Source organism: Theileria equi, chromosome 1 (assembly GCF_000342415.1).
Source record: "Theileria equi strain WA chromosome 1, complete sequence".
In the NCBI taxonomy this organism is placed as follows: domain Eukaryota; phylum Apicomplexa; class Aconoidasida; order Piroplasmida; family Theileriidae; genus Theileria; species Theileria equi.
The window spans coordinates 3,175,444-3,199,016 of record NC_021366.1 but is presented as its reverse complement, the minus strand read 5'-3'; the positions used below and the strand labels follow the sequence as shown (position 1 = coordinate 3,199,016).

The window sequence follows — 23,573 nt, the reverse complement described above, 5'->3', positions numbered from 1 at the left end:
GTTTATGAACTTTTGTCAGCATTCAAAAATTTGTACTCCCTGGATAAATAGAGTGCGAGTTTTCCAAACTCCTCGCGAGTTGTATCGTTTGCCCTACGTGTTTGAACATTTTGTACCTTTTCGTCTTCATGACACTTTTGTCCAGACAAGATGTTTTCCCCATCTTTTAACAAGCCTAATGGTATGGACATTCCAGCTAAAGTGTCAAATTGCTCAGAGTCATTGGGTAGCAAGTTTTCATCTTCATTTGTTTGTCCATCATTTAGTGAAGTTACTTCGGTAGAAAGTGAACTGGGTGAAGTAGAAAGTTTCAATGTAGAGCTGTCTAATTGGAAAACCCTCTTGAATAGGATATCGTGTTCGTCTGGATCGAAATCGTTTGTATGTTTTATCTGTGAAATTTCAGGAGCTTTGTCCTCTATTTTATCTGTATGTTGATTATTGCAATTGTGAAGGTATGTTATACCAATGTCATGCACTTTGCTGAGCATCTGGTTTGGAATTGTTTCAGTCGACAATATACATTCTGATTCATAATGTAGATGATTTCCACATTTTTCAGTACCCTTTATCAAATTGCCATTTAATTCGTCTAAATATAAATACGTTTACATGATAGACAAACCTTTAGTTGCATTATTGAATGTTTCACAAGCATTACGTATCGGACTTCTTGTCTTGTTCTTCACCTTCCCAAAACACTTGTGAATTAAGATTGCTTCATCAAAGACATTTAGATCATGAGCAAGTTCCCATAACATTGATACTCTGAAGAAGGGTAAGTTGCTGATTGTTGTAGGTGGGTTCTTTTTTTCAAAAACCCTTTTAAAGTTTTTATTACTCTTGTATGCATTTCGAAGTAGTTTGAGCATGGCTTTTCTCCCCTTTGAGCCCAGCTGTAGACAGAAACCAGGTTTCCAAACATATTCTGTTTCCTTTAAGGGATTAAATATATTCTCAGATCCAGAGTTTGGTTTGATTTGAGATTCTTTGGCTAGTTTTTCAGAAATGCCTTCATCTTTCAAGTTACAACTTGATTTACTTTCGTTAAATATTAAATAGTTTGACAAATCATCAAAGTTGTCACGTTCAGGTCGGTTAGTTTCGGATGTGGTATCACTTCTATTTTCGCATGTTCCATTGAATGCATCACTGAGCACTTTGCTAGTGTTGTGGGTTATTCCCTTGATACTATAATGTCCAGTGTGACCATCTGTGACGGTAGTCTTTTTATTTTCATGACTGATAAGGCCAGTTGGTACACTCGCTTTATCTTTAAACATTTCCAACTTGCTACATAAACAGGTACAAATTAGTGTAGCTGTTTGTGCTGATAATATACAACGATAAAGATTGTGTATCAAAAAATCACTAGATCTGGGTGTGCTCACTTTGTCTACAACTGTTCCCAAAATTTAGCATTACAAGTAAAAAGATGGACTTTTCCTCTATAATGTGAGTCTTTGGTCAAAATTTTAATCTTTAGAACAAAAAGTAAACTATAAAGTGACTTTAAGTACCGGTGACTCATGGAATCTCGGCAGAACAATCCGACTATAAATGAGTAACAATTGATTCATTAAGAAGCGTCAATGTTCTTTGTCGCATTATTGAGTATAATTGCGCAACTAGATGAAAAAATTCCAAAATTTAAAAACGTTTTGATATGGTGGTTGCCGTTTTCCCATTGAAATCATGAGGAACACGATGTCATTCAACATAATTCCTGTTGTCTTGCTTTTCTATGTTGCTTTTTTCTGACATGCATGGCAATTGACAGGTGCAAGTGAAATAAATTTATATTTAAATTACGTTGATTGGGCACTTTAAATTTATTAGTAAGTGATAGCATAATCCCAAATTGGATAAGGTATGGTTAAAGAGATTTATTATGCTAATTAATATGGAAAATTTAATTATTCCAGACGCAAATTTACACACCATAATTATCCACCTGAACATTAAAATCTCACAAAAACGGGGAAATTTGGACAAGTAGACAAGGGTAGAGCTTAAACATATCAAGAGTAATTTTTTTAGTTGATGGGAGTCATATTTTTCTCATTTTATAAACTCCCACTTGTGGCTATCAGGGATATGTTTTACAAGAGTGTAAAAATTAAGCGATTTGGAAATTATTCTACTTGGTTTATGACTGGTTTTTCCTTTTCTTGTGTTATGGTTCCATCCTTTGAGTGGAGAGCTCTGTTGATTTCTCTTCTTCTCTTGGCTGCTTGGCTCTCTTGTTTCTGTCTGCTCTGTTTGAGCACTAGAGCAGGAACATGATGATGCCTTTGTATTCTTCTGATTTCTGGTAATCCTCTATATTTCTCCTTGAGGGCACGGCGATATGCTAGTGCAGCCTTTTCCCTCGGGGTTCTTGGACCTATTGGGGCTGATGCATCCGATTTCCAGACCCGTATGCACATGTCTGAACTTCCCGAGCAGACAAATCTTCCATCGAGTGAGAACCGACAACAAAGGACATTTTGCATTCTCCTGTTTGAGTAGACATCTCTACTTCTTCCTTCTACGGAGAAAAGCCTTAAGCACTTGTCGAATGAAGAAGCTACAAACTCCTTTCCAGTTGGACTATAGTCGACATCCGTCCTGATTAGGTGTGGAGCATGTGAAGAAACTTACACTGAATTTGTAAAGTCCTTGTGCACCAAGAGTGCCTTTTGCAGTTTTCTCATGTCAAATGTGTACAGATTTGAATCTTCATTTGCGACTGTGAAATGTATGGGATTTTGCGGGTTCCAACACAAGGCATTGGACCTCATTTTTAGTATAACCTTTCTTATTGGTGTGTTTGCTCTAATGTCATACAGACCGATGGAGTTGTCAGAGCCACTCGACCCAAGTAGATCAAAATTTGAGGGATTAAACTTTACAGAGTAGAGAGAATTGCATCCCCATTCAAACTTCATTATTGGTGAGCTGCGGTGACCGTCCCAGACCTCCAAAACATCCCCGGCAGAGGCTGAAATGTTTTATAGATTGTTAGACGAACTTACCAATGAGATCGTTTGACCAGTGGTGATCAATGCCATTAAGGATGTGGTTAGAGAGAAATACGGTTGTGGGCTACAGACCTTTTGTGTATCAAGGATTGCTCACCTTTGGTCTATTTGAATACTCTGTTACTACAGATGTAAAAGTGTCCAGATACTTTTCGTCATCATCCTCGTCAATGGCATTACTACTGGAAACATTCCAGCACTTTATGTACTTGTCATTGCCGCAAGAGTAGAGCAGAGAACCGTCCCTGTTTGTCACGAGACCTGCACGATTTAGAGGTACGCGGAATAGACAAACCGTTTACAAAGCCTTCATGATGGCCAAGAGTGACTCCCTTGTCCTTTTTGAGCAGATTCCAAATCTTAACTTCGCCCTTACAGCAACCGGTAAACATGTCCACCTGGGAAGAAACGTGGGAGCGAGGATTCGACTTACGAGTTTCGTTCTGCTGACAGCCATGCAGTTGACGGAGTCTGTATGTCCTTCTAGCACAGAAACGAGTGGTTTTGCGAACATTTTCTCCATTTTTGTGGCCACCAGAGCCCTAGTATACTCTCTTGCCTATTTAGACATAATGTATGCACGCAAATGATGACATGAATAAAAATTTACCCTTGAAAACGGATGAAGCTTAGGGTCCGGGTTACGCATCGGCTTTGGCCGCGCGCTCGGCCCTTCCGAGGTATAATCCGATTTTTTTCTATGCAAAATAGAGACTTCCATTATAAAACTGCATTTTACGGATGATTTACAACATTGGAATCCGGAAACGAATCCTTTATGGTACAAGAAATGGAATGGGCGAAGTTAGGACGCGTCGTTACACCACCCCTGGAGCAGCATCATCAGAGAGCTTCTGGATCCTCATTACTATCACCAGTACTACAAACACCTTCCAGATACCTATAACGCTTCTGGACTTGTAAAGATCGTGATGGAATCCGCAGAGTCCATAGCCAGGGTGCGACCGGTGGATGGCCAAAAGGAGGCGCTAGTGCAACGTTTGCTCACGAACGAATAAAAATAGTAAAGACAGATCGCCACTTTACGGTGGAAAGGCCTCAGTAAATGTGATACGAGTACCAAGCACGGACTTTGACGGACCAGACGAAACGGACCCCGTCATGTCTCTTTTGTGGGCGTGGCTGAAGAGCACAGTTGCATTTCCTCGGCACAAACTCCACTCGGACCTTTTGGAATGGCAACACCAATGTGCAGCTTCCGATTTGTGCAGAGATTCCAACATCGCCTTGAGTGCACCCCTTGTAGAATCCTGGATTCACTCTTTAATTTCCACAAAGTGTGACTTTAATATTCGGGATTTAATTTATGTTTTAATTTTCGGTACATTTGTGAATGTGCTTTGGATCAAAGTAGCAACTTGGAACTTTATCAAGTTTGATTTAGCATTCAGGCTATCGATTCTTTCAGTGTTTTAATTCATCAGCATATAAAGCTCTTCGAGACTATAATATAAAATGAGGTCCACTTTCTTCTTTTTGTTCTTCATCGGGAGTGCCCTATCCCACAGGCTTCGCAGCAACGTTCTTGCTCCTAGCCTCTACACCTCCTTTTCCCAAAAGACATACGTAGATCGTAAGTTCTCTATGCTACCTCGTATACTAGAGCCTATAATCTTCGTCTACACACTAACACCTTTCATTCAGGTATCTCAAAGATCATTAGAAACGACCTGGACTCCAAGGTTGACGAAATAGTTGACATTTTGGCTAGTGACTTGGAGAAGGAGTTGGGAAAGAATGGTCTGTTGGCTGCTTCTTATCTTGAGACTGTCAGTGGCAACGGCTGGGCCAAGCAGGCTAAAGTTATTGTCAAGAAGACCCTCCTTAGCATCATTAAGCGCATGATTCCTCTCTTTGATATGTGGATCCACGATGCCGTTCAGCCTCCAGTTGTTGACAGATTGGTCTACAAGCTCCTCGTACACCCACTTGGCTTCGGAATCTCAGAAGAGCTCCGCAACAAGCTTCATATCACCACAGAGAACCCATGGAAGGAGGACGCTATTGATGATGACGATGATGATTTTGACACCCTTGGAGCAGATGAAGATGAGGAAGATGAGGATTTGGACTTTTCCTAGATTTAATGAATGTAGTGTAGGCTCCAATGACCTAATCGGTCAGGTGCCATTGGGCACTGCTGTGCTTTAATTGTTTCTCTTATTCTTTACCCAAGAAGTATATCCACCGCCGCAACGGCACCACCGCCAGTCTCCATTGTGTCGAAATGGCAACCGCCTCGTGTGTTTTTGAGGACCGTTTTTTGGTCAGGTCCATTGACAAGTCCAAGTTTGAGCGTGTTGCTCGAATTAGTGCCAAGAGCACGGGTTTCGACGCGGAGCTCCTTCTAGATGTGAATTCGGACCTGCTTCCAGTAAATAACAAAGCGGTAAGTTCTTCATAATCTTCTATTGGCTGCTGGAGCGTCCCCAAAAGCGCAATCTTTCACTTTTCTCACTGCCATTTAGATGCTTCACATTCTCATCACGAATTCTCTCCTGCCTAGCGGTTCGGATGTAAATTTGAGCGAATGCAACGACATTCCTACCCTTTTGGGAGACTATGAGTACGCGATGTACGGCAAAATATTTAAATTCGAGGAAATTTCCTCAGAGACTCGGTAAGGTTCATGTTTTTCCTCAAATTTCCTCCAGGACGATATACGCCTCTTTTGGGGGTTTGCTAATGTCATTGACGGCTGACAAGCAGGTTGTTGCGGATTTGGAGCTCGACATGAAGATTTACCTCTTGGTCAGGAGGATTACCGCGAATAGATAGCGCGCCTTTATTTTGGGCCTGTAACTCGTGTACCATATACTTTTATCTATGAATACATGTACTTTACATGTTAACCGTGTTTGAAGAGGAGTACAGCTGTGTTTCCGATGTAAAAGTAGATGAAGTGGTCCTTTTCGTGAGTGACGTATGACCCGAAGCTTCGTCCTACTATACAATGCCATGTTGGACTGTATGTTTTATCGAATTCCTTCTTTATGTGTGCCGCGATATCCTTTTCTACGTCGAACTTGCTGAGGGCGTGTTCTGCTACCTCTAGGGCGTATTTTTGCATATTTTCGTCCATGTCGACATTTTTGATGACTGTATCTTTAACAGTTGGTCTCTGAGCGACCTTGTGGTCGGTCATTTTGAGGCCTTTGAAAATTTATAGTGTGTAGGCTGGGATCGGCTGGCACCCAACTCAGTGGCGCGTATATAGCATGTACAATCAAAGTTATAAATGAGAAATTGGTAGACTAACGCCTCCAGCTTGATTCTTCGTCAGATGACTTTTTACCAATATCTGTTTGTCTTCTGCCTAGTGACCGGAAGGGTTTTGCGGGTTGTGATTTCTTTGGTTCAGCTCTCCAGACTTCAGAATCATCGTCTGGTTGTTTATGCGAACTTTTGGTAGTGTTAGCGATAAATCTAGATGGTTCAGTAGAGCGACTTTCGCCTGAGGCCATTAGACGCTTCTCGATTTCAAGCTCCTTGGCACGTTGCTTTTCTGCCATTTCAGCAAGCTTTTGCTTCATCAAAGCCTCTTCCTCTAGTCTCTTTTCCTCTTCAAGTTGTTTGCGCCTCATTTCTTCTTCACGCCTCTTGGCTTCGTTTATGGCTTCTTGGCGGCGGATTTCAGCTATTCGCCTATCCCTTGCTCTCTGTATCTTTTCCTTGACTAGCATCTCTTTAAAGCGCCTCGTTTGTTCAGCGTGTTCCCTTTCAAACTTTTGACGTCTAATAGCCATGTGATTTTCTACCCATTTATTCTTGTCATCAATATATTTCATGAAGGCCTCCTTTTCTTGCTTCATGACTTCAGAATCTTCTTTAAATTTAGATTCACGTCGCTTCTGAACTTCCATGAGGAGTTTAGTGTCCTCTTGACAGGTACTGTTCTGCCATTCAGGATACAGCAATATATCATGTTCACGTATAGCCCTAACAAAGTGGTCTATACGCTTGATTTCAGCTCTACGCTGCTTAATACATTCTTGTCGTTCCTTAATCAATTGTTCTTCTTGTGCCTTTTCCAAATCGTCATATTCAACAAAACCGTCGATAACATCATCAACATTAATTTCATCTAGTGTCTTACCCTTGATCATAATCTTGGAGGACTGAGCGCCACCAAGCTTGCGAATTTCTTGAAGCATTTGCTGGGCAGTTTCACTCTTTATCTTGTATTTTTCATCCTTACGTCTCTGAATCTCCATCTGTCTGAGGGCTTCCTCACGACGTTCCTTTTCTGCCTTTTCTTCATTAATCTTTTGTTGCATCTCGAGTTTCTTGCGCTCTTCTTCCACTCTCATTTGTTCTTCTTGGTGCTCCTGACGCCTCTGATATATTTCACTTGTACGTTTCATCAAACGTGTACGCTCTTTCTCAATGTTGTTTTTCATTGATACCAGTTGCAAATGTCGTTCTTCTTGGGTTCTCTTTGTTTCTTCAGGAGTCAACAACTTCATTGCGTAATATAGATTCTTTCCCAAATCAGTCAATTGGTGGCGAATTGACGCTATGGAATCCGCAGATACCGATGACGAATTAAAGTATAGAACGCTGTTTGCATAATCAAAACGGATGTGACATAAACCACGGTGAACCAATTCCACAATTTCCTTTTCAGCATCATTCCACTCGTAAAATTCTGGTGGGCAGATGGATTTTGTGAAGAAACTAATGGTCATTGAAGCATAGACCTTTGATATCATCAGTAAAACCTTGTGGAAGACTACGCTCTTAATCTTTGGATAGTAAATTGATAGTTTGTCGCAGAATTTATCTCCAGTTTTTGCTGCGCCATCTTCCTCTTCTTCCTCCTTCTCAGTCAAGAGTGGTACGAGCTGTAGACAAAGCTTCATGGAGTTGTCACTTTCATTCTCTATTAATGAATATAATTTCTTGGTGTTTTCATCAGCCAATGGAAGTATATTCTTCATTGTTAGTGCATAACGAAGAGATTCCTTGTTTGGTATAGTGTTATAACCTAGTAAAGTGGACATTCTCTTTTGCATTTCATACGATGAGGTTGATAAAACGGATGTTAGATCATTGGACTTGTTTGGTTCCTTTTGATAGTTTGGAACGGACAAAACAGCCAAAACAGATTTAGAAGATAGATAAGTAATATCCTCCTGGGAAACTTTCTTCTTGTACATTCTAATATGCATAACATAACGAAGTACCGCCAAAGCATGGAATAGGTGAAGATCAGACACCCAGAAAATCAAGGCAAGCTTTTCATAGAAAATTGCAAGCCATTTCAACAACTTCTCCTTTTGCTGCCCAAGTACTGATACAGAACCTTGGAATGTCTTTGTAATGTAATCCCTAATACCAAGTGTATATAGGTCTTCAACGGTGTTAAAGGCTTCCTTCCAGAGTCCCATATCACAGGCACTAATAAGCTGATTGATTCTGGTTTCAATATGAAGTTCTGGTCTTAGCATACACTCCATCTCAGGCTTGTTTGATACCTTGAGTAAAAAGGAATAGTGACCTCTGAGAACGTCACACAGACGCTTAAATTCTGGAACTCTACCATTCTCCCTGCAGAACACAATGGCTTTCCTAGCAGTTTCATGGTAAACCTTTTCTAGTTTTGGCGTTGCCCTCATGATGTCCAGAATCATCTTGTAAATTTCCCACAAGAATCGGTAGACATCATGCAAAGTCTTGGTGGTGGGATCACGCAGCTCTACTTGAAGAGTGCAGGCAATCAGAGTATCTGGTGACTCATCATAATCACTGATGTCGACTTTCTCCTCTCCAGTTGGAATTGTTGCCTTTATTTTGTGAAGACGACTCTCTGCACGGTCTAAAAGCTCTACGATAACCTTTCCAAGTGAAGCTACGTTGGCGTGTTGCGCAATTAGACGGTATTGATGCAAGCCATCTCTAGCCATTCTCAATTTATCCTGGTCTATGCAGAGAGCAACGTACTCCAACATGATACGCTCCTGTGTAGTATCCCATCCCTGGGTTCTAAAGAATCTGTGACCTATTGCTGAGTGTAGAATCTGCAGGGCTTCATCATTTTGTCCGATGTTGCGGAGCTCCGCGGCCCTTTTAAGGGCGTTTTCTGGCTTTTGAAAATTGTGCATCTTCTTGATTATATTAATGACCGAAAATACTTTCACAGTTCATGGTTTTGTGCAGAAAGGAGTACAATATGACAATTCCATCAAAAACTCAGGTCTGAAATGTTTTTTTCCTTCGTCTTTGACTGATGTGCTCCTTGTGGTAAAACTGTCGTTTTAAAGGTTCGAATCTGAACAATTTCGATACGTTAGAAGCTTTCCAGTTGGGTTTGCTCTAAAATTGAGCGGTCCTGCGAAACTGCTGGTAAGAATGGAGGAATCTTTCCTCGTTAACAAAACAGTAATAAAGATAAATGTGGAGTGCGTTTAACAACTTCTATCCTTAAAATTTGGCAATTAAACACACTTTAAACCCACAGAAAGCGAATAAAATTAGAATCCCCTGCCGTTTCCTCGCCAAATCAACGAGCCGAATTGGGTGGCTTCAATGGGGACCACCGCCAATGGCCTCCAATTCAGTAGCAACAAGTTTGGCTTACCAGTTTGGTATGCAGACGTTACCCTTATGACAACGTCTTGCCACTTAGTCTCCTGTCAGTCGCTACCCTTTCCTACTTCGTCAGACAATTCCAGAGACACTCCTTACCGTCGTCTGAGCCATTTACCTCGTTACATGGTAATGATCGACCAAAATCAGTTTTATACTGACAAGAATACTCAGTGTGTTTGGTGTTTGTTCCCAGGAAGGCCTCCAATCAGCTTTTAATGTCCCTCGGATCGCGCCTCTTTCCAGACTGTCGTCACTAAACAAGTTGCGATAAACACCCAGTGTAGTCGTTTTCCTGTCAGTTTCCGAGACTCTATTTGGTGTCGGCCGGCGAGAGTGCCGCGGGGAAACTTGCAGCGTACGCTCTTCACTAGATATAAACTTCTATTCCGTCGCTTTATCGCATTTTGATCACAAAATCACGGAGGAATATCTTTGACGATACAACTTACCTCTTTGATGCTACAGGTTGAGTTTTGGCGTTAGGAAGATGGAGGAAGACTTCCCTCGATCAAAGGTGACGAATTTCGTCCTTAATTTCGGAAAAAAGGATCGGAAACAAATAAAAAAGCAGAAAGCACTTGGAGAACCAACAGTTGTTGAGAGCACAAATGATAAGCCGCCTTCAGATGCCCTAGACAAGTTTTCGTACAGGACTCCTAGACTAGAGACCATAACTGTTGGCTCTTTGGTTCTAGGAAGTGTTGCTTTAGTCACAAGTACCGGTATTAGAGTCCATACTCTGAATAATATTGTCGGTTTTGTCAAGAATGCAGATATGGTTGAGGATCCAGCGGTTAAAACCGCATCAGTGCCATTTAGTATTGGATCAAATGTAGTTTGTTACGTCCTTGAAGTAAAAAATGGGCAGTTGGTACTAAGCATGAAACCCTCGTTGATCAATAGATACCTCAGTTTTGGAAATTTGGCTCCGGGTGTTCTACTTCCATCGACTGTAATTTCCCACCAGGATCATGGTGTGATGGTTTCATTCAATGTAGAAGATAAAAATGGTTTGGAAGGGTTTGTAATGTATGATGAACGGGAGGATGGTGAAGAAGCCAGAGAATCGGTTGTTTCTGAGTTAGTAAAGCGCTATCCCGTCTCGTCAACAGCATACGTTGTTGTTACTTCAGTGAATGAAGAAAGAAAAATCGTAAAGTGCAAATGGCCCTGGTTGCATAAATCACCTGTTTCTATCAACAATCCACTTTCTTTTGATGCAGTAAAACCAGGTCTTTTGCTCCATGGCGAGGTTAGCAAAGTGCATGAAAAGTCTCTGGACTATGGCTTATCACTTCCCACGGGGTATACCATAAGCTGTTTGGGCTCATTAAGCGCATACATTCCGGCCTCTGATTCTCTTGAAAGTTTTAAAGATTCTGACGAAGCATCTGATTCTCATGAACCATCAATGCATGACAAGGTTACAGCTAGAGTTACCTATATAGATAGTGCTGAAAAGCGCATCCATGTCTCATTACTATCGCATTTAATAAAGTGGAAGGGACCCAGTGGCCATGCGCGCAAGGCTAAAGGGCTGTCAAACACTTGTAAAGTCGTAAAAAACATACCAAATTATGGATTGGTTTTGTTGATAAATAACGAGTCTGGAGAGGGCGCAGAAGTTGGATTTGCTGGAATTAACGATGTTATAGACAAGAGCAGAGATATGAAGATTGCTTCTGTCCTCTCTGGAAAAACGTATGCAGTTGGAACAGTTCATTCTTGTAGAATATTACAGTATAGTTGTTTTAGTAGATGGAACATTGTTTCATTAAAGGAGTCGTTGCTCAACGAGCAATATGTTGACCCACTTGAACTAAGTGGAGGTGATGTAGTTGATGGTAAAATAACAAAAGTTTTAAACAATGGAGTAATCGTGGAGATTTCCACTAGGGTACATGGTAGTGTTCCGATTTCCCACCTTACTCAGGTGCCGCTAACTCAAATTCCAGATCGGTTTCACGTTGGAAAGACTTTGAAACTTAGGGTGCTAAGGTTTGACTACCAAAGGAACAAGTTGATTTTGACCGCAAAGGAGATTTTGACAAATGATCCAAACCCACTCGTTAAATTTGAGAATGTTTACGTTGGGAGAGAGTTGATTGGGTACGTATCAAGCACCAATTCCAAGGTTACCCTCAGATTTTATAACAACTTGTACACAGTGCTTGATAGCGGCGAAATTGACACAGCAAAACAACATTCTATTGACCTTAGCGAGGGTTGTGTCGTAAAGTCGGTCGTTAAAAAGGTCGACCATGCTAGACGCAAGTTCTTTGTAACTCTAAATGTGATTAGAATGAATCAACTTTCTTCCACAGTGGCAAAGAAAAGAAAGGAGAAGAAGATGGCACGTAAGGAGATTTGTAAGAAGAAGTTTACAAACTACAAAAGTTCCAAAAAGAACAAGAAGAGTGCTAAGCCCTCCGAATGATCATCTTCGCCGGACCGGCTGACCATATACTTAAAATTTTTACTTGTATATTATTTATTATTCACATGTTTGCCAGGAGTAGGCAGGTATGAAGAAAAAGGAAGCAAAGGGGAGTTTGTCGTCCAAAGGCACTGAGAAGCCAGTGACTGGCGATTCTAGCTGGGATTATGGAAACGTGTTATCATCAGGGGCAAAGAAATCTCCAAAGCTCGTGAAGAAGGATAAAGACAGTAAGAAAAGGAAGAAAAAATCCTTCAGCATCAACAAGGATAAGAAATCGGAGGTTTGCCTTATCATCTTTCCATTAATTAACGTTTTGTAGTACAAGAATGAGGAAAAGGTGCGAGAATTGGAGAAACGTAACGTAGATAACGAATGGATGAGCAACCCGAATTCGGTGCTGGACTTTGAGCGTCTTATTATGACGAATGGCAATTCTTCCGCAGTATGGATTGGGTATATGGCTTTTCACTTAAATGTTGGCGATACTGAGATGGCCAGAAAGACGGTCCGTCGCGGTTTGGCTAGGATCGACTTTCGTGAGATGACAGAAAAGCAAAACCTCTGGTTGGCTTACCTCAACATGGAGTGTATGTATGGAGAGGATATCATGAGTGTATTCAATGAGTAAGTTAATTCCATCCTACTGCAATTCCATAATCGTTTAGAGCTGTCCAATACAACGATGCCAAGACCATGTATAAAAAGGCAATAGGCATTTTTATAAGCAACAAGAAGCTTGAAGAAGCCAAGGAAGTTTGTCTCAAGGGTATAAAAAAGTTTGGAAAGTCCAAAAAGGTAGTACTTATTCCCATCATTATAATGTCTCAGATTTGGCTATTATACATTACTCTATTATATCAGCATATTGGTGATGCTGAAGAAGGACGACAGGCACATAAAATGTGCATTAATAGGATTCCTAAACATAAGAGAATATTTGTTTCATCGGCCACTGCGTTGTTGGAATACAAGTTTGGGTCCCCTGAAATGTACGTTTAGTTTTTACATGAATGAATGTACAGAGGCAAACGATATTTTGAGGATATTCTTCTGGATAATCCAAAGCGCACTGACGTCTGGGTCCAATACATTTGCGCTCACATTAAACTGCATATTGAGGATGACAGCAAACAAAAGTCTGAACGTCTAAAGACTATTAGAAACCTATTTGATCGCATAATTACTCTGGATCTAAAGCCCAAGAAAATGAAGATTATCTTTTCCAAGTTTGCTTATTCATCTTGCCTTATACGCAATATTGCAGGTGGCTGGAATTCGAGTGTAACCACGGCAATGAGAAGTCCAAGGAGATGGTCCAGAGGAAGGCACTCGCGTACGTGGAGTACATTGAGAAGAACTTTGCTGGATGATGCCCCTGTATATCGCAAGTTCATGGGAAGCCTTTGGAGCGCTCTACCTAATGTAGTTGATACGAGAAATTGTTGTAAGCCTGTGGCTTTGGCACAATAATTATTTAAACATCAGTTTATATTGTAGATAAACATGTCCGTCACGGGTCCTGGTGCTAATATTAGCGCAATACAGCGGTTGTCTGAGCTGGAGCTACAGACTGGCGCTATCGGAGAGAGTTCATGGCACAATCGGTACAAGGACTCGTGTTATATCTACATTGGTTTGTCACTTTTCAAAATAATGTTCCTGCTTAGGAGGACTTGACAAAAGGATGACAGAAGGCGACATTATAATCGTCTTTTCGCAATTTGGCGAACCCATAGACATTAATCTCAAGAGAAACGGTAAAACTGGTAAGTTTTTGGTCCAATCTCTCCATAGCTTGTAGGAGAATCTCTGGGTTACTGTTTTCTTGGCTACAAGGACCAGAGGAGTACGATCTTGGCGGTAGATAATTTTAACGGGTCCACATTGCTAGGAAGAAGGATAAGAGTGGATCACGTATTGGATTACAAGGCGCCTGTGATCTATGAGGACGAGGTATTTGCATTTATCCCCTTAATCTATGTGCAGTGCGACGAGGACGGTAACAAAATCCGCAAGGAATATAAGCCTACGGGAGCAGAAGGTTCAGGCATTGACAAGTTTTACGTTACTGAAAGCGAAGCCATGTTAAAGGAGACTGTTAAAAAGGCTCCAAAGGAAGAGCCGGAGATGGACGAAGATGAAAAATGGGCCCTGGAATTCGAGAGGAATCTCAGAAACAACAGAGACTATAGCCAAAGTAGGGATAGTTCTCACAGCATAGATAGACGTGCGTCTAGTGACGACTATGTGTCCTCTCATAGATCTCGTGGCAAACACAGATCGCACGACCGACACAAAGCACATCGCAGACATGAACATAGGGAACGTTCTCGTGATAGACATCGATCGCGTAGTAGACGGCGCAGTCGATCTCATGATAGGCACAGATCACGCGAGAGATCTCGGTCCCATGGGAGGCATGGTAGCAGACGCCACGGAAGACACGAGGAAGAAAGAAGAAGCGAACGGAGACGCTACCATAGACATTGATGAAGATTATGAGAAGAAGGACTAGACATAATTTGTGGCAATTCTCGAGTGCTGGTTGGTGCACTTGCGTACCAGTAAAATCGCAATAAAAACGGACATTTGGTATGTATATTACAAATTTGGTTGTTTTTAATCCTTATTTAATGGAATTATAACTGAATGACTGGATAGGGACAGTTTTGCGCAAATAGCTAGGATTTGCGTTTGTGCTGGATATACACTTTGGATAAACGCCAAATTCACACACTTCACCCCTTGTTGTACCATATTTTAAAAAGATTTGCCGAGTGTGTTATTCTACACGATGGCAACGATACACACACCTGGTTTTAACTCGCCTATAATACGAACAGTTAACTCTCCAGTGGCGAATGGATCACAAACACCCATAACCCACTTTGATGTTCATTCTCCGGTAGCACAATCGCCCACTTCGTACTCTTTGGCTGGAGCCATTGAGGTGAATAAGCCTGCAGGCGTTCAAAACATGGCTGGTTTAAACACGGTAGACTATACTTCTGGTGCTCTATCGGATTTTCAACAAACCAGGGAGATTCCTACAGTATACCTTCCTCCAATACAATATAGGTATGACCCAGCAACAGGGAAATTGATACAGGTTGGTGATAACCAGGCTGGTGTTGCTACTGCTCCTCCTCCAAGCATTCCCGGGCAGTATGTATCGGGACTTGCGGCTCAATACGGACAAACTGTTCAGCCTCAGTTTGTGCCTTCTAATGCACAGAATGTTGAAACAAAGTATTCGACTACACAGATGCCTCAAGTGCAATATAGACCTGCCTCAGTACAATACGGAGCTGCACCTCAGACACGCTATGTAGCCACAACAGTGCAAACGGAACAACCACAACCCATACCAAATTTGGGTCAAACAGATTTTAGTCATATATCGCAAATACCTACAGTATATGAAACATTTAATGCTGGTGGATATAACGGAGCCCCTCAAGCTAATGTACCATTTAGCCAGTTATCGGCTAGACACACTCAACCAGTCGCTGGTGCTTTTGGCCAGCAGGCATTTGGAGGATTCTCTGATACAACAGAGGCATCAAGGTTTGCTGGATCTCCAACCAATGGGTATAGAAATGACCCTGGAGCTCGTTTTGTTCCTGAAGCGCAACAGAATGAGAGAGCCAGAAGTGCTACTAGTGGATTTGGAAATGCTCCTCATGGAGCTACTGGAAGTGCCCGCGTTGTCAATTCGGTTGCTTCAAAGGCCTTTTCCAACTTTGAGGATACAGCAGCCAGAATATTTTCTGCCCCTGATTCTTTTAGTGCTTCAAACATCAGGGATGCGGCTTTTGGCATGTTGCATCCCAATTCATCAAACTTTGCGAGGGCTGCTACGTTTAAACTACAAAGACTGGAAAATGTTCCAGTGAACCCTCTGAACACTTCAAAGGTTGCATTTGGTGTTGTAGCATACTTTGATGTGAATACAGAAAACTACAATGTCTACAAGTCTAATTTACATTGGGGACTTCCATCAAAGATTTCTGGACTTGTAAATTGCAATTTTATGAGCGAGATTGTCAAGATACCCTGGCGTGGCGAAGAATTTGTGTACCTTAAAATATTGGAACAAGTTGGACAGTCTACTTGTGTACTTGGAAGACTGCAGCTAAAGCTTGCAACGTTGGTTTCTGGTCATCCACTAAGGATTCCCATTATTGGCGATGATGGAAACAATAAGGGGAACGCAATTTTAGAATTTTCAGTGGGATCGATTAGCGTTTCCGAGAACAGGAGATTTAATGAAGAAGCAAACCGTGTAGCGGCCTTTGTGCAAGAGCGTGAAGAAAGATCAAAGTGCAACAGGATGCCAGATTATGCCACTGCCTTACAAGAGAGGCAACAATTTGAAGCGGGAAGATATGATGATCTTGGACAATCCTCAAGAACACGTCGTGTGGGTCCCAATTTGCACGAGCACGAGCTCCAAATTCCAAAGGCCCTTGACCAGCTGGTTCGTTGGTGCTGTGATATCACTGATCGTGATTTGTACTAGCCGCTAGGTAAAACGAGCAATATGCTCTCATTTAAGTTGTAGCAATGATCTATATATATACTTGGCACTTAGCATTTTATTAAAGTGACATGTAGGGTGTAGTTGGTGCCGTAGAATAGGCCAACTAGACCTCACTCTAAGTATTGACATGGAGCAAATGTAGTTTTAGGTAAAATGTACAGGGGTAGAGGGTCTTATAACCGTGGACACGGTTTTTTCGATTCCAGCTCCGGGCAAAATGATGGTAGGCGCTAAAATCTCTCGTTAAAACACTTTACAGGTGTTTGGTACGCTCCAGATATGGATGATGACCAAGGGTACAGAAATCATGGTCATATGGGTTATTCGAGTGGCTACGGGAACAGGTGAGTATACATGTCTCTCGATTAACACCTAAAAGACAAAGGCACGGTCACAGTAACAAACCAACAAATTTGACAGTATGCAGACATCACGCTTTACTCGGTAAGTTTCATTTTCATGGCGCTTACTTAGGATAAATCAGATAAATGTCGCTACGGTGCCAAATGCGCCTATTCTCATTTGTTTAAAAGGGTTATGAACATGATGGATATATTTAGAGGTGGTATTTGTTCTTGTACCGTCAAGAGAGCTAGCGATCAGAGCTTGGACCTGTTTGCTTGTGGCTACGGTCCCTCGATAAAGAGGTGGAAATTGTATGGAGATGCTGGTGGTAATATCAAGTTATCCAGCGGCTCCAATCTCGTTATTCCAATGCCTGAAAACTACGATTCATCTGCTAATCGTTTCGGCGGCAGAGGTGGCCCTGGGTACAATTCTGGACCAGTTATTCACAGCCTGGTTTGTATAGAGGATTTTTTGTTTTCTGGTCTAAAGACGGGGCATATTTGTGTTCACCATTTACCCAGTGGGAATTCGACAATGTTAGACGGACATAAACATCCAGTAAAGTCCATCACTGTTATTGATGGCATAGTATTATCGGTTTGCGAAAGTGGCAAAATAAATCTTTGGACGTTTGATAATTCTACAGGGGCATTCAATTGCGTTAACTCACTTCTTACAGAGACTAGAGTTAACTGTCTTTTGGAAGTAAAACAAGATGCTGCTAGGACACTATGGGCAGGAGGCTCTACCATTAATATTATAGAGCTCGGATCCTTGTCAATCGCCAAGACAATTCAGCTCCCCCATGGCGCAATTGTGCGATGTTTCAAACTTTATGGAAACCACGTTATAGCTGGGTTTACTGATGGTTCCGTAAGAATTTACAATCATCTTGGTGATGAAGTATTCGCTACTGAAGGACAGCGTGCAGCGATAACAGCTTTGGAAGGGATGGAGGCTGCAGGCGGTGATTCACTTCTTATCGGATACAAGTCTGGACTATTAATGGCTGTACAATTACCCTCTTTCAACCTTTTGGGGGAGCTATCTTGTCATTTTGAGGGTCCAAAGAACTCGTCAAAGGGGGGGATTAGCAGTGTGATATCTCTTGGTCCAAAACACTTTATGACTAGTGGGTATGATGGAAATATATCAATTTTTACGTGGGATACGTGAGTTAACGACACAAGACCTGAATAATAATATTTTAATAATTGCTGTAACTTACAATATCGTCAATTTTTAAAATCATCAATACTGTTTCTGTAGCAAGCTTTATTGCTGATAGTGTTACCAAGAGCGGTTGTATGATGTTATCCTCCATCATGTCAGATATGCAGTTTTTCCTAATGTTGATGCCATAGCTGGAGAGGCCTTGCACATGTTTTGCTCTGAGCTCAGTTATTATACTTAGAGGGTATAGACCAGCATTTTCAGCTAGGGTGTATGGTATGATCTCAAGGGCTTCAGCAAAGGCCTTTACGCATACCTGAGATACACCCTCTAGAGTTTTAGCCCATTCCGATAATTTGTAAGACACTACCATCTCTGGAGCACCGCCTCCTGGTAGAACTGCACGCTTTTTAACTAGACAGCGTACAACACATAGGGCATCGTGCAATGAGCGCTCAGCTTCATCCAACATGAGTGTATTTGATGCCTTGATTAGTATAGATGCAGTATTCTTCATATTTACCCCTGTGATTTTAACTATACGGGATCCACCTTCAAATTCCGACTCAACCTAAACCAGTATTAATGCTAGACATGAACTAACCAGACTTGCAGTTCCAAGTTTATCAGCGGTAAAGTGGTCCAAACTAGCAACCTCTTCACAACCAATGCTTTTGCGAATAAATTCAATATCTTCCCTCTCAATATCCTTTATAACCATAATTTTTGCTTTAGAGAGATAGTCTAGGGATAACTCCTGTGGTGAAATGTGAGAATTGCATAAAACATACCGTTACAGCGTCACGGAGAATTGATTTTTGAATTAAAAGCACATTACAACCTGTTTGAGCGATCTGCTTCACCATTTTAGCAGTTATGATACGCTCTTCCCTCATGATCCTATCTATAGATTGATAATCCTTCACCACTATACTGTTATCCATGTCTGTTTTGGGGGTAGAAAGACAAAATTGGATTAGGCCAATCTTTGCATTAGTAATCCTAGATGGTCCGTTGGCGGATTTTATGGCCTTTTGTTCTGTGAATACCAAGCCATCGACCATTTCAGTATCGTCAATTGTACCACCTACGCTTTTTACAATTTTTATATTCTTTAGGTCTACGTTTCTAGATTCTGGCGTATCCATAACGTTTAGGACGCTATTTACAGCTATAGGTGCCAAAAGAGAAGAATTTTGTGAAACAACCTTGGACTGGAGTGAAATTGATGCAATGTTGGTCAAGAGAGCCTTGTCTTCCAATGAGATTGGTTTGGCGATTGATTCCAAAATTTCCTCAGTCTTGTTAACTGCTAACTTCAAACTATCAGCTATTGACTGGGGGTGTATTCCTTGGTTTAGGAGATCTTCAACCATCTCCAAGAGTGCCTTGCATATGACAACCACTGAGGTGGTCCCATCACCTGCCTCAATATCTTGGGCCTTGCTGAGTTCAACCATCATCTTGGCGGTGGGATGGACCAGTGAAAGTTCCTTTAATATAGTTGCGCCATCGTTTGTAATGATAACTCCTCCTCTTCCATCTTTGATCATCTTGTCCATTCCTTTTGGGCCTAGACTCGTTCTGACCAGGTCGGCGACAGCTACACGTTGTGATAATACGTTACAGAATACAAACCCTTAGCGGCCAGGATGTTTTGCTTTCTAACATCGGCTTGTTTCTCGTTTCTGTTCCATACGGAGCCATTTGAAGAAGGTTTCGCTACTTGGGCCACCATTCTGTTTAAATATCGGTTTAAAATCTACGATGATGGCTCTAAAAGGTACTGGATGTACGTATAAAAAGTAATGTGTATTTGGTTGATAAAGTATCGCAAAAGGTCACTACGGCACTGTTGCGTCTCAAATTGTCAACATTTGATCTTCCATACACCTAATAACACTCACACAACGACCATATATGGACATAACAAGGGCTATGGTCGCAATCTATAAATTTACTAAGACAAACTACACGCTTCTCTGAGCACCACAGTAGGACGGCAGCGAGTACATGGCAGTAGGATGAACTGGGCCGCGAATTTACCGGGGCACATTGTTTTATAAATTAGGTTCGTACGCAATAAGTCGTACACATTTTGATGGCACCCATCGCAAGGACCGTAGCGCCAAACGTCTGTCTGAGGATTCCTACTTCCACAAAAGACCGCACTTGCTAATTTTATGGATTTATTTGGTTTACATGGGCCCCGTATGTGACCATAGCCAGTGGTAGACCCTAAAAGCTCACCATCATAATTCTGGTGATGGTATTCGCCATTTCATGTAAACCACAATGCGGATTCGTTTGTATTATTCTGAACTAATTTACCTGTATCATTAGTATATACATTTTGGCTTATATAGTCCACATAATAGCCAATTATGTTCCATTTAATCCAGATGATCTAATATTCACGCAAATATGCCCTTTAAATCACAGTTAACGCAGTATATTTTCTGATTTTACAATGTGGAGGAATGACGCATTAAATTCCACTAGAAGATCGATTTTTCGGCCAATTGGCCAGGTTGGATCGATCTGTGATGGAGAATCTCTTATTTTGAGCTTTTTAGGTGATGTTCCCTTTATAATCGCATCAAATTTGAGGAATTTTCTGGTATACGAGGCAACATCACTAAGGGTAGTATTCATTTCTCTTCCATTAAAACATCGCATAAAACATATATCGGCAAAATTCGAAGATACGTGTCTAGTACTCTCAGATGGCTCACTACACTCGTTTCAAAGGTATGACAATAGGCCAATCCATACCGAGCACAAGTCTGAAATACTTGGAATCTTCCATCTAGAGGATACCCTTGTAAGTTATAGCGTGAACGAAGTCATAACTTACTCCAAAGAGGCCACAAACGACGACAATCGTAGTGTTAAATGGGTAGTTAACAAGGTTGTGGAGTTTGACGACTCCGTTGTCATCACACATGCTATTCCACTAGGTGGATTTAAAGACAAGATTCTCCTTGGATCATCAAGCGGGGAGATGCATTTACTAAATGTGAAAAGTGGAAAGAAGATTTGCACTTTTTCACCAAAAGCCAATGTAGATTCTTCAAATGATGCCAAGGGGATAAGTGTCATTGTACAATCTACCTCAGAAACACCAAACATTGTAGCAGTAGGCTACAAATCCGGTTATGTCTCCATAGTGGATATTAATCATGACAAGAGCTTGGGAGGATTTAAGTTGTCAAAAGACAATGGTATAGCGTGTTCAATGGCTTTTGCGCATGCTCCAGAAAGTAATACAGCTGACAAGTCAGAAGGAAAGCCGATTCTAGTTATAGGTACCAGTACTGGAAATATTGTTGTATTTGATTTATCCAAGTTTTCCATTTTTTCCATAATTGGTTCGGCGCACTGTACACCTGTTAAGTTTTTATTGTTTATAGAAACTTCCAAACGGATAGTTTCTTCGGGTCATGATAACAGTATAATAATATGGGCAATGGATTCAGATAAAAGCATCTTGCGGGAATTAAAGAGTAGGAGGGGTTTCATAGGCAAAATCGACCTAATAATACCATATGATGATACTGAATTAGACATGCTAGTATGCAGCCATTTTAATGGAGTTGGTTACATGGGAAAAGCATCTACTATACAACAACATCAATCCACAAATTTTTCCTCAAAGGCAGCTAAAACACGTCCAAAGGAAATAACTGCAATATCTGCATCATACCAGAGACATTATGATTGGCCTAACATTGTAACTTGCCATGCTAATACACATCAGGCTCTTGTGTGGAGTGGATACGGAAAAGTTCTATCCGAAGGTGTTTTAAGAGTTCAAAATATTAAAGCAGTGGCCACTGCCGTATGTGTTACAAAATGTGGAAATTACGTCATAGTAGGATATGAAAATGGAGAAATGCACTCATTTATACTCCAGAGCTGTAATTATGATAGGGAACTTGTTTACAAGGATAGTGATGGCGTGATCAAAAAAGCACACAGTTCAAAAGTCATTCGCATCAGCTTGACGGGGGGGACAAGGATAAACTCGGTATGTGATTCAAAAGATGACCGCACTATTCGAACTTGGGATATAATAAGCATGGGTCTTGAAGCGCAGTATAACCCGGATTTACCTTCAGGTTGCAATATATATTCTGCTCAATCTGGGAGTGTTTTGTTATCATTAGCATGTTCAGATGGTTTGATTTACATTTGTGATGTTGTTGGCAAACAGATTGTTAGAACTTTATCCTATGGAAACGTCAAGTCTATGTCCTTTCATCCAAATGGAACTTGGTTTATCGCAAGCTCTGCAGACTCTACCATGGTGATTTATGATATTTTGGCTGCTTGTTATGTCGATTACATAAAATTTAGTGGAACTATTTTGGACATTAATGTTGATAGTTCTGGGTCTTTTCTCTATGTATCAAATGAAGAACATCCCGGAGTTATTTTGCAATATTCCAACAAGTACGCATTTGAGCTATTCCCTAAAGCAATATTGTACAAGGATGTACCAAAGATCCCGTTTGACATTGATAACTTTATTACTGAAGCAGTGATGGAGTCGGAGAGTGTCGAAGATGCAGAAGTACAAGTACATTATAAATCAAAAATGGAGCCCCTTGAACCTGGGTTGATGACTTTATCTGGCATGAGTTCTTCAAAGGCCCAAACTATTCTCTTTCTTGATGAAATCAAGGATAAAAGCAAGCCAATTGAGCAAGAGAAGGTCAACGATGATCTTCCATTTTTTATTCCTACCACTTATAAGGATGGTCAACTTGTATTTTTGGAACCAGAGGAGAATCAGTCAAAGTACCAAGCTCAGGCTAAACCAAAAGAGTCTCTATTAAAGTCCACAAAAATAAAGGGCGATTTGGAAAAGGTTCTCTCATCAAAAAATCCGACAAAGTATCAAGGTTTGTGTCTCTAATTTATCCTCAACGTCTTTTTAGATGCGATGCAATATCTATTGGCACAAACACCTTCTGGTGTCCATCTTTCTCTGGCGCTCTTGGGAGATGATGACAAGGTATGTTTGTCTATAGTTACTTACTAGCGCACAGGAACAAACGCTAATTGAAATGTTAAAGTTTTTCGAACACCATGCTTCTAACAGGGCCTACAGCGATGCCGTACAGGTCTTTCTTAACATATTTCTCAAATTCCATGGAGAGGAGCTCACAAAAATCAAGAATCCAGAGCTTATCAAAACTCTGCAAGGGCTTGGGTCTAGGTTGAGGAGAGACAGTGAAGATATTCAGACAAAGTTTGACAAGATTACCTGCTTTATAAAGTTCTTTACTCACCTGCAAATGGAATGAGGAGCCACTCGGTAACGGTACCAATTCATCCACTAGCAAGACTATAACCTGTTTATTGATTAATGAAGTCCTTTTACATTTTATTTAAACATTTACGTTGCGACCGTGTGATGGGGAGGCAC

General features: G+C 41.1%; 13 protein-coding genes across 13 annotated transcripts, besides 2 other annotated features; 8 read left to right on the top strand and 5 right to left on the bottom strand.

Moving 5' to 3' along the window:
• Positions 1 to 2: 2 nt before the first annotated feature.
• BEWA_032240 (hypothetical protein) lies at positions 3 to 1,283 on the bottom strand (the record flags this gene model as incomplete). Its single annotated transcript, XM_004829980.1, has 2 exons — positions 3 to 592; positions 626 to 1,283. 2 exons carry the CDS (start codon positions 1,281 to 1,283, stop codon positions 3 to 5), a joined length of 1,248 nt encoding a protein of 415 aa, XP_004830037.1.
• Positions 1,284 to 1,789: 506 nt separating this feature from the next.
• Positions 1,790 to 1,811: a sequence feature (AT_rich).
• Positions 1,812 to 2,109: 298 nt separating this feature from the next.
• BEWA_032230 (ribosomal processing protein, putative) lies at positions 2,110 to 3,820 on the bottom strand. Its single transcript, XM_004829979.1, has 7 exons — positions 3,634 to 3,820; positions 3,457 to 3,582; positions 3,319 to 3,421; positions 3,121 to 3,284; positions 3,018 to 3,087; positions 2,644 to 2,983; positions 2,110 to 2,610 (listed from the first exon to the last, which is right to left on the bottom strand). Exons 1-7 carry the CDS (start codon positions 3,742 to 3,744, stop codon positions 2,136 to 2,138), a joined length of 1,389 nt encoding a protein of 462 aa, XP_004830036.1. The 5' UTR covers positions 3,745 to 3,820; the 3' UTR covers positions 2,110 to 2,135.
• Positions 3,821 to 4,302: 482 nt separating this feature from the next.
• Positions 4,303 to 5,208, top strand: BEWA_032220 (signal peptide-containing protein). The gene is made up of 2 exons (XM_004829978.1): positions 4,303 to 4,617; positions 4,689 to 5,208. The coding sequence occupies exons 1-2, from the start codon at positions 4,500 to 4,502 to the stop codon at positions 5,123 to 5,125; spliced, it is 555 nt and encodes a 184-aa protein (XP_004830035.1). The 5' UTR covers positions 4,303 to 4,499; the 3' UTR covers positions 5,126 to 5,208.
• Positions 5,209 to 5,271: 63 nt separating this feature from the next.
• Positions 5,272 to 5,822, top strand: BEWA_032210 (DNA-directed RNA polymerase subunit rpb8, putative; the record flags this gene model as incomplete). The annotated part of the gene is made up of 3 exons (XM_004829977.1): positions 5,272 to 5,433; positions 5,513 to 5,664; positions 5,699 to 5,822. 3 exons carry the CDS (start codon positions 5,272 to 5,274, stop codon positions 5,820 to 5,822), a joined length of 438 nt encoding a protein of 145 aa, XP_004830034.1.
• A 70-nt stretch (positions 5,823 to 5,892) lies between these two features.
• On the bottom strand, positions 5,893 to 6,189 carry BEWA_032200 (dynein light chain 1, putative; the record flags this gene model as incomplete). Its single annotated transcript, XM_004829976.1, has 1 exon — positions 5,893 to 6,189. One exon carries the CDS (start codon positions 6,187 to 6,189, stop codon positions 5,893 to 5,895), a length of 297 nt encoding a protein of 98 aa, XP_004830033.1.
• A 109-nt stretch (positions 6,190 to 6,298) lies between these two features.
• BEWA_032190 (eukaryotic translation initiation factor 3, subunit 10, putative) lies at positions 6,299 to 9,148 on the bottom strand (the record flags this gene model as incomplete). Its single annotated transcript, XM_004829975.1, has 1 exon — positions 6,299 to 9,148. The coding sequence occupies one exon, from the start codon at positions 9,146 to 9,148 to the stop codon at positions 6,299 to 6,301; it is 2,850 nt and encodes a 949-aa protein (XP_004830032.1).
• A 974-nt stretch (positions 9,149 to 10,122) lies between these two features.
• BEWA_032180 (hypothetical protein) lies at positions 10,123 to 12,072 on the top strand (the record flags this gene model as incomplete). The annotated part of the gene is made up of 1 exon (XM_004829974.1): positions 10,123 to 12,072. The coding sequence occupies one exon, from the start codon at positions 10,123 to 10,125 to the stop codon at positions 12,070 to 12,072; it is 1,950 nt and encodes a 649-aa protein (XP_004830031.1).
• Positions 12,073 to 12,160: 88 nt separating this feature from the next.
• Positions 12,161 to 13,445, top strand: BEWA_032170 (hypothetical protein; the record flags this gene model as incomplete). The annotated part of the gene is made up of 6 exons (XM_004829973.1): positions 12,161 to 12,355; positions 12,395 to 12,699; positions 12,741 to 12,870; positions 12,904 to 13,064; positions 13,098 to 13,301; positions 13,340 to 13,445. 6 exons carry the CDS (start codon positions 12,161 to 12,163, stop codon positions 13,443 to 13,445), a joined length of 1,101 nt encoding a protein of 366 aa, XP_004830030.1.
• A 133-nt stretch (positions 13,446 to 13,578) lies between these two features.
• On the top strand, positions 13,579 to 14,590 carry BEWA_032160 (hypothetical protein; the record flags this gene model as incomplete). The annotated part of the gene is made up of 5 exons (XM_004829972.1): positions 13,579 to 13,708; positions 13,743 to 13,841; positions 13,877 to 14,028; positions 14,062 to 14,302; positions 14,337 to 14,590. 5 exons carry the CDS (start codon positions 13,579 to 13,581, stop codon positions 14,588 to 14,590), a joined length of 876 nt encoding a protein of 291 aa, XP_004830029.1.
• A 103-nt stretch (positions 14,591 to 14,693) lies between these two features.
• On the top strand, positions 14,694 to 16,597 carry BEWA_032150 (hypothetical protein; the record flags this gene model as incomplete). Its single annotated transcript, XM_004829971.1, has 1 exon — positions 14,694 to 16,597. The coding sequence occupies exon 1, from the start codon at positions 14,870 to 14,872 to the stop codon at positions 16,595 to 16,597; it is 1,728 nt and encodes a 575-aa protein (XP_004830028.1). The 5' UTR covers positions 14,694 to 14,869.
• Positions 16,598 to 16,771: 174 nt separating this feature from the next.
• BEWA_032140 (hypothetical protein) lies at positions 16,772 to 18,142 on the top strand (the record flags this gene model as incomplete). The annotated part of the gene is made up of 4 exons (XM_004829970.1): positions 16,772 to 16,841; positions 16,878 to 16,962; positions 17,004 to 17,062; positions 17,103 to 18,142. 4 exons carry the CDS (start codon positions 16,772 to 16,774, stop codon positions 18,140 to 18,142), a joined length of 1,254 nt encoding a protein of 417 aa, XP_004830027.1.
• Positions 18,143 to 18,161: 19 nt separating this feature from the next.
• Positions 18,162 to 18,182: a sequence feature (AT_rich).
• BEWA_032130 (chaperonin-60kD, ch60, putative) lies at positions 18,174 to 19,877 on the bottom strand (the record flags this gene model as incomplete). The annotated part of the gene is made up of 4 exons (XM_004829969.1): positions 18,174 to 18,710; positions 18,744 to 18,896; positions 18,931 to 19,742; positions 19,778 to 19,877. The coding sequence occupies 4 exons, from the start codon at positions 19,875 to 19,877 to the stop codon at positions 18,174 to 18,176; spliced, it is 1,602 nt and encodes a 533-aa protein (XP_004830026.1).
• Positions 19,878 to 20,609: 732 nt separating this feature from the next.
• Positions 20,610 to 23,451, top strand: BEWA_032120 (hypothetical protein; the record flags this gene model as incomplete). The annotated part of the gene is made up of 3 exons (XM_004829968.1): positions 20,610 to 23,046; positions 23,083 to 23,159; positions 23,194 to 23,451. 3 exons carry the CDS (start codon positions 20,610 to 20,612, stop codon positions 23,449 to 23,451), a joined length of 2,772 nt encoding a protein of 923 aa, XP_004830025.1.
• Between the last annotated feature and the right edge of the window lie 122 nt (positions 23,452 to 23,573).